The sequence below is a fragment of the Myotis brandtii genome, unplaced genomic scaffold, assembly GCF_000412655.1.
Source record: "Myotis brandtii unplaced genomic scaffold, ASM41265v1 scaffold782, whole genome shotgun sequence".
Lineage (NCBI taxonomy): Eukaryota > Metazoa > Chordata > Mammalia > Chiroptera > Vespertilionidae > Myotis > Myotis brandtii.
Window position 1 is genome coordinate 2947236 of NW_005371138.1, and position 8850 is coordinate 2956085.

General features: G+C 42.3%; 1 protein-coding gene and 1 long non-coding RNA gene across 2 annotated transcripts in view; one reads left to right on the forward strand and one right to left on the reverse strand.

Moving 5' to 3' along the window:
• The window catches only part of UEVLD (UEV and lactate/malate dehyrogenase domains), a 27369-nt gene extending 27190 nt beyond the window's left edge, over positions 1 to 179 (reverse strand). The window contains exon 1 of the mRNA XM_005883335.2: positions 50 to 179. Coding sequence (XP_005883397.1) covers positions 50 to 91 — 42 coding nt within the window. The 5' untranslated portion in view covers positions 92 to 179. The remainder of the gene's footprint in view (positions 1 to 49) is intronic.
• Positions 180 to 290: 111 nt separating this feature from the next.
• On the forward strand, positions 291 to 8592 carry LOC106724269. The gene is made up of 5 exons (XR_001360009.1): positions 291 to 379; positions 2201 to 2411; positions 2839 to 2927; positions 4891 to 4928; positions 5820 to 8592. It is a non-coding gene; the product is annotated as an uncharacterized LOC106724269 (long non-coding RNA).
• Positions 8593 to 8850: the final 258 nt, after the last annotated feature.

The following is an 8850-nucleotide window of genomic DNA, read 5'->3' on the forward strand; positions in this document are numbered from 1 at the left end:
GGTGCAAAGGCCCCGAGGCCCCAGCACCAGCCCGGCGGGCTGCCCGCACCTTGCCCAGCAGCCGTCTCAGACCCTCGCAGTCGAATTCCATCTCCAGGCAGGTTCCCGAGTCCGATTCCGCGACCCCAGCCCCTCGACCTCCTTTCGCACCGGCTCCTGGACGGCGGCCGCCGAGGACCAAACTTCCCGGGAGGCGCAAGGCCCCGCCCCTCCCCCGGCTCGAAAGTCAACCCGCCTCCAACGCCCACACTCCGCGGCGGTTCCGAGGGAAGTAGCGTCCAGCTTGCGGGAAAGGAACTTGGGCACATCTATGAAGAGAGGACTAGCAAGGACCTGAGGAGAAGCAGTCAAGGAGGTGGAAGAGAGTTCCTAGAAAGAGGTGTTAAATTCAGTATCGAAAAAGACCAAGGACGAATATTGTAGTTGGATTTAGGAAGAAAGAGATCATGAAAGTTCAAAATCAGAATGTCAGGGACCTAGGATAGGAAGCCAGCAGGAGCGTAGTGGAGAACTGGGAGATGGGGACAGCCCTGTGAGGAGGATGCCGCATCCGGGGAGGGGTTGCCTTTTTTTTATCAAGGGAGAGTCCCGTAACCATATGGGTGGTAGAGAAAGGCAACAGCCAGGTGAGAAAGAAAAACAAAAACAAAAAAACGACTTTGAAAATAGGAGAGGCGGTAGATTGGTGGATTAGGTCACCTGAAGAAGGAAGGCGAAGTTATGCAATATACTGGCTTTGTTTGGTGATCTTGACTTGTGAGCTACCTGCTTTGTGTTCTTGGCTGGAGCTGGAGCAGGAGCAGGAGCAGGAGATATTTTTTTAACTGTCAAGAGGTTGGGCTGGCAGTAGGGTGATTGTATTAATTGGAAGACCTAGAGGCAAGAATGCTGTGACTCAATTAGGGGAAGAAGGTTGAAAGGCTGGAAGGAGCATTTATTCATTCAACAAACTTTTGGTTAAGCATTGACTATTGGCTAGATATTTTTCTAGATCTGATGATACAGAAGTGAACAAAATACACAAAAACATCAGCTTTCCTAAGGCTGATGCTTTTATTCGTAAGAGGAGAGCAAAATAATAAATACAATAAATAAGTAAATGAGAGTGCATGTTATAAAGTAATTTTGTGTTATGGTAATACAATTTTAAAAGGCAGCATAAGGAGATCAGGGTAGGTCCCCTTGAGGGCTGAAACATTAAGCATTTCATAGAGGATATTCAAAGCAAAGTCCTAAAACAGGCATGAGCTTGGGGAGGCTTGAAACAGCGAGGCCAGTATGGCTGGAGTAGAATGAAGTAAGAAGTGAGGAAGCAGAAGTAGGCTAACTCAGAGAAATAAGAGGGAGCTAAGGCAGTGATTCTACCCCGTGCGGTCCCCAGACTTACAGCCTCAGCATCCCCCACAACTTGTTAAAAATACAAATTCTGAAAACCCACCTCAAACCTACAAACTCAGAACCTTAGGGGGGTGGAGTCGAGCAGTCTGTTTTAAGAAGCCTGGGTAATTCTAACGCAAGAAAAAAATGTGAGAACCAGCGTGAGTGCTTTGCAAACCATTGTGACTGGCTTGTCAATGCCCTTCAGCCAGAGACCAGCAGGCACACACACTTAAACAAGTAGGGTTGATGACTCCATAATTATAGGATTCGGGTTTTGGGTGATTTGGGAGACGGTGTAAGAAAGCAAAGCTCCACTTTGGGTTGGGTGCTGTCAGAAAGGACAATTCTATGATTGGTTATCTAAAATATCTATAAAATGGGCAACCTAGCGTGATGATAGAGCTGTGATTGGTTAAAAAAAAAAGCAGCAATCACTTATATTTGCAGAGAGAAGAGGATGTTTGGTATTTTGTGGGTTATACAGTGACCTTATTTTTGCTTAGACAGAATTATGAAGTGGCCTTGTTTTGTCTCATTTTGTCATGGTCTGAATGACCCATCTGATGTTGGTTTTCTGTGAGACAGGAGAATCACATAGCCTAGCTGTGAGTGCCAAGTCAGCTAACGACACTGAGACAGAGCTGGGTCAGACCAGTTCCAATGTCAGGGGCTGCTTTTCTATTTGTTAGGCTTTTACTCTGAAAGAGGAAGCCACGAGAGGGTTTTGAACAGAGGAATGACCTGACCTGATGTGTAGTGAGTATGAGTCATGTGACCAATGATGTCACAATGCCCTACTAGACTCCAACTTCTCTACTAGGGAGTTCTGGATCCCTTGGAGCCAAGGACTGGAACTGACATGCGAGACCTCTACCAACTGAGGGTTTTTTGAGCACACTCCTTTGCCAAGATTTGGTGAAAAGTCTTTCACTCTGCAATTGTGTCTTAGAAATTCTTTTATCATGATCGTGCTTGGCTGGATGCTTTTTGTTGGCCTTGCATGTTACATGGGCACGTTTCCGGAGTTTATGGTAAGTAATGATTCTGCCTGCGAATTCCTGGTAGTCAGTCCTGGCTCTGGCTAACCCTCCCAGCTGGGGTTTCTGACCAAATGGGAAAGATAGTTGAGATCTCACCACGAATTAGAAGTCAGGATGTGATGGGAGCCAAGTTAGTTTCCCAGGCTACTTCCCATCCCATTGGGACATCTTTAAATCCCCCTTACCCTTAGGTATATAGCGTCACTTATTTCAAAGCATTATGGGATTTATAAGGGCTCTGCCAAAGATAGTGCCCACCTTCTGGATTTCACTAAGTCCAGGCCAAGTTGCTGATCAGGAGAGGGAAGGTAGGCCTTGGAGGGGACTTTCAGCTGTCCTACCAGTCCTATACAGAGACAGTTACCTACTGGACCAACAAGTGAAGCCATGTCTGCCTTTACATTTATTTCTGACTCAGACTCCAACTCTGAGGTGGAAAGAGAGGTGGCCTGTTCAGGAGAGCAAGGCCCGACGGAACAGCCAGGCTTTGGATGAAGATCTGCAACTGTGAGTGCTGATCATGTCTGTTGGGCTGAATTCCTCCCTTTCCAGAGGACTTGGTAACACCCTGAAATCTCAGTGGAGAGTTTGTATTCCTCTGGAGAATATAATAAACCGTAGAAGGGGAAATGATTAGAGGTAGATAGCAGGGAAATAGAATTTGGGGAGCACTGCTGAAAAGCAGATCAAGGCTCAAAGATTTGTTAACAACTCTGGTCTGTTTTGAAAGGAAAGGTATTAGTTTTGAAAACTGTTCCCATCTATTAACTTACAAGCTCTATAATAAATTGGACCAGCATTTTAATGCCCCTTTTGGCAAATACTGAATTGGAGTTAAGGTGAATTTGGGTTAAGTCCTAACTGTGCAACTTACTAGCTATGTGACTTGGGAAATTTTAATCTCTGTGAAGTGCAGTTTCTTCATCTGTGTAATGGAGATATCTCAGGATCTTATTAGTTGGATTATATTTGGGAATTCATGTAAAGCATTTAATGCAAAGCTTGATAATTAGCATTTAGTAAATGCTAACTTAAAAACTAAGCAAAATCATGAACCAGTCAACCAATCATGAACCAGATTTGCTTGTGGCAATGACCTCAACTGTTTATCCAAGGCCACACAGACCAACTTGTTTGCGAAGCTGGGATGTAAGCATAGATCTCTGGATTTAATAGCCCCTCACACTCATTCTGCTAGACCAGCCCACCTGTAGCAAGCATTAAGAGTGTCCTTTTAGCAAATCAAATCATCCCCACCCATTTTATTCAGACCTGTTTTTTTCAAAGATGTTACCACAGTTAAAGAAACTTACTTCTGAGTCTTAGTAATGTACCGACTACAGGAGCAGGTTTTCTAGGCAGCTACGCTGAAGGCAGGGGTATCGAGTCTCAGCCAGCCCCAGATACTCTAAGAGCAAGGCATGATGGTGGTGCTTTCCCCCCCTCCCTCTGCCCCAGAATTCCTAGGAGGGTATTGGCACAACACAGTCACACCTCTGTGGGGGTGGGGATGAGAATGGAGGCCCTGGGCACTTGTTTAGCTGAGCCATTGCCACACTGTGTTCCTGACCAAACTGCTGAAATTATCCTGTGCCTCAGTTTCTCCAGCTATAAATTGAGTGTAATAGCCCATGTTCCTTCTTTTCCCTTCGGAAGGAAATTGTAAGGGGGTTTACCTTGCATGAAAGTTTAACTGTGCTAGTTCACAACATTCAAGATTTTTCACCCTGTCCAGGTAGTCCAGTTGGTTAGATTCCCCCATCAGGACATATACAAGAAGCAACCAATGAATGCATAAATAAATGGAACAACAAATTGATGTTTCTCTCTCTCCCTTCCTCTTTCTCTCTCACAATCAATCGATAATTAAAAAATTTTTTTTCTTTGAATAGTCCTAACAATCTTATATAAAGTAATTGCTCATAACATATCTAGCCAATTAACCCTTCCAGTTAATCGAGGGTATTTTTTGTTTTGTGTTTTACATAGGAATTCTTTTTTTTTTCTTCATTTGACTGCATAAAGCTGAAAGTCAAAATATTGTTAGGTGATGAGTTAATAAAGATCTGATGCCAGCTAGATCCCAACTGCATAGAGTCAGCCACCAGGGAACAGGGGCGTCCTGATAAAGGTTCTTTAGCCCCAACACATCTGGCATCCTGACCAACCATCCTATACTCACTCTGACTGGTCCCCAAGGTCACAGGAGCTGATGTCACAATTGGTATCTGAGCCCTGCCCCCCAAAATGGCCATGGCAAGCCATTTCAGTTCAGACTAGACCACAAAGCTCCAGCCAGGAGCTATCATGCTGGGCCATCCACCATCAGGCCTTGAATGAAGACAGCCCAATTCCCAGGACTCAGGGAACACAACACACCTTTCAGAAACACCCATTTGCCCCTGCACACACCACCAACTGAGCCAGAAGCCCACAATGATTGTTGTCTTATGGATGCTTCTCATTGCAGGAACAATGTGGAAGGGATATAAGTATCCCCCAGGAGGGGTAAGTGTTCCCTCAACTTTGTTCTCTATTCCTACTTTGAAATGTGTGCCCCCAGATCAGCGGTTCTCAACCTGTGGGTCGCGACCCCTTTGGGGGTTGAGCGACCCTTTCACAGGGGTCGCCTAAGACCATCGGAAAACACATATAATTACATATTGTTTTTGTGATTAATCACTATGCTTTAATTATGTTCAATTTGTAACAATGAAATTGGGGGTCACCACAACATGAGGAACTGTATTAAAGGGTCGCGGCATTAGGAAGGTTGAGAACCACTGCCCCAGATAAATGAATTAAGCATCAAAATCCAACTCTGGTAACTTTAGAAACAAACACCCTCTTCTTTATTTCAAAGAAGTTATGTAGCTTACCCACTTTTATTACTATTTACTTTCCACTTACAGTTGGGAGACTTCCCTCTGTCTTTCATGTGATCTTTTACATACATTTTCCTAAGAGCCTCTATTCTTTTTCAGTCTCTTTCAAATAAACTGGCGGTGTAGAGGTCAAGATTTCTCAGGCCCAGTGTCAAAGCTGCCTGACATGGATGACCTAGTCTTGTTCTCATGGGACATTGTGTATGCCGTCTTCAATACCATTTCTTAGACGAGCCCACACGAACAACCCCACTTAACTCTCCCTCAAGTAAACACTGGTTTGTAATGGTTCTGGTGGCACATGTCTCTCTCCTCTCTCCTACTGTTGGACCTTGGATATTTGGCCTTTCTCTGCCTCATCAGCTCCAATTCTGCTAAGCCCCTCTGGCAACTGAGATCGGAGGCATTTGGTGACAGAATTGGACGCAGCTACCCCTGTCCGCTCTTGGCAAGGAGGGCAATGACCTCAGCCCACACTAAGCATGACCCACCTGACATACTTTTCTCCCTTCAGATCCCACTGGAAACAAGCAAAGATGATCCTGGTGAAGTAATGCAGCTCTGAAGCCCTCCTGACCCGCTGGCTGTACAGTTCCTGTTGTTGGTTTCACATAAAGTAATTGCACATTATTTTTTGTCACATTTTATGTAAAAAGCTACCGTACTTTTAAAGATAAAGACTTGGTATTCCGTTAGCTCAAAACAGGGAGAGGGAGGCTGTGGAGACAGTTGGGGGTGGATGGAAGTGGTTGATTCCCTTCTGTTTCATAGTCCCTAAGACTGGTAGTAAGACTAAGATATCCAGTTCAGTTTCTCCTCTGTTCTGTATCCTTAAGGATAGAAATTCTCAAGAGCTCTTTAGACCTATTTCCCAAGTAATGCCTTTCTCCTGGGTCCAGGATTGAAATTATGTTCAAGGGCTAGAGATTGCAGCAACTTTAAGCCTATTCTTTGGGGCTATTTCTCTGTGGCCTTCCCACAACTATTATTAAGAGCCCAAAGCTTCCACCTTGTGGGGGAAAGGTCCTCATTTTCATATTAGGTGTAAGATACTCAATTTTACATTATTTTAATCCTTCCAGTAACCGAGTAGTAGCCTCATTTCACAAAACGGCAAAAATGAAGTTGAGAGTCGTAAGTAACTTACCAACCCACGCAGCTGAGTTGCAGTGAAGGTTAAGATCCTGGCCTTTTCCTTGCATGCTTTTGTGCGTCAAGAAAAAGGGCCAAACAAGAGACTGGGGTATCTAAGATCTTGACTGCCTCATGGTCCAAATGACTTCTTCATCTGTATAGCCAAAGAAGTGGCCTGATGATTCTTTTTGCACTGACGGCTGCTTAAACAGGCAAGTGTAGAAACAAAAGCTAACTGCTTAGTCATTATGATGCAGTTTGAGTTTATGAGACCAAGGATGGAAACTATGAGATCTATCCAGTTACGCTGGGTGTCTGAGCCTTAGGTTATTCTGAATAAGCCCTCTAGTGATTTGGAGCTTTTTGACCCTAAGGGGAGATGGGGAGGGAGGAACAGCTCTAACAGGAGTAAACATAGTACTTTTAAAATAAAATGTATAAGTTGTTCCCATTCTGTGGCTGCTTGGATGACTGATAGAGTTCCATTGTCAGGAGTGCACCCTTACCAGCATATCTTTTGGTTATGTACACATTTTGTTGATGCCTATTTGATACACATTTGCTGAACTATTTTGTAAGTGGCTCTATGCACTGAATGGATTAGCCTTTTTTTTTTTTTTTGTGGAAGGAAATGTGAATTCAAAACCCATAAGCAAAACTTTGTAATTTCTCAACCTAGGATACTAGCATCTCTTGTACTTATGACTTAGTCTCAACATATTTCATGAAGTGACTGCATTCTTCGGCTGCATGGTTGTGCCTCATGTATGTCTTCCTAAAGATTCATCTCAGGTCTTATTATAGGGGATCAGAGCTTGCTTTTCTTGATAAGTATATACCCAGTTCTTTTTCCCTCCAGTTCAGAGTACACCTCCAAACAGTTCTCCTAACTTAGGTGCCTTCTGGAAGCTGGTGGGAGAGATGATATGTCACTAGTAGGGTCTGAACAGATGTGTATAAGGGAGAACGAACAGAGGCATGTGTATAAGGAGACAAACCCCATCTCTGAAGTCTGATGAGTCTACTGGGGTTTCCAGCTGGAAATATGTTCAGGGTGATGATATAGGAATATGAGTTTTGGTAAATAAGTGCAAACCAGGGAGATATCAATAAAATATTTTTAATGCCTACAATTTCTTTTATACATAAATTGCAAAACTTTCACCTGTATGTGCAAAAGTAGATTCTCTTGCAGGTCAACAGCACCAGGTTAACAAGCTAAGCTATGTAAATGTTTCTAAACTTGTTTAGAAACAATGTTTATGTAAAAGAAATGATGGATTTAATAACTTCAAAGAAACCTATATATCCCATTCTTAATCATACACTAAAACCTGAATATTTATTTCATCACATTCACTCATAAAATAAATAGTCTAATATATTCAGCACATTGAAAATAAACCAACCATCTCTCTTCATATATTTATTCTCTTTCCAAACATGTTTTGGTCTCCTGCTATATCTCAGAAATGTACCAGTAGCTGCTTTTAAGTTACAAAATACAAAACAGTAATTTATTTCTTGGAGAAAATCTTGGGGATTACATTTAAAAAAATGAAATTTTGAGTTCCCATAGACTTCCTTTTTTTTAAGTCTTTGAACCTTTTCACGGCACACATGTAAGGCTGCCTGTGACATGTGGTACCCTGCCCTCCAAATGGACATAACTGCATTTATAGTATAGAGACAATACAAAGACAAGTCCTGAAAGTAGCCTTAAAAGTGCCCTTGCTTTGACATAGCAACCATCAAAAGCAAGCGGGACTGTGCAATCAGAGGCATACGAGTTTTATGAAAACTACTTTCCTTTCACGTCATCTGTTAGAGAATACCACACCCATGATCATGTAACATTATTACAACCGTGAAATAACATTACTACATTCGTGCATTAACATTATCCAATAAAAGGCACATCTTCAAATATTGAATTAATAAAATCTGAAAGTCAAAACGGAGGATACATTGAAAATCAAGCACTTAATTTGTAAACTTTGATAAAAATAACAGCCCATTCCAGTTTCTTCAAAGGTTTGTGAACTTTGTGGTCAGGAATTACAGAATAAAGTGGAAGACAGGATTTGGAAACAAGGCCAAGATTAATTTAAAAGACTCAGAACTTTTCAAAAAAAAAAAAAAAAAAAAAAAAACCAATAATGAGCACACTCTGAGGTGGGTGGGGCACTGGAAGAATTGTTAAATGATACAGGGATCTATGTACCATCAGATTCATCTTTTTAATTATGAGGTTTATATCTTCTGTATTCTTTTTAATTTTTCAATTTCTTTGTCTGTTCCTTACTTTGATACTTTAGTGTGTTAAAAACTCCCACTGCCCTTTTATAATGTTGATGTTGCAGATTACTAAAATTCAACATCCATATTAGAGAGGAAACACTCAGAAGTGA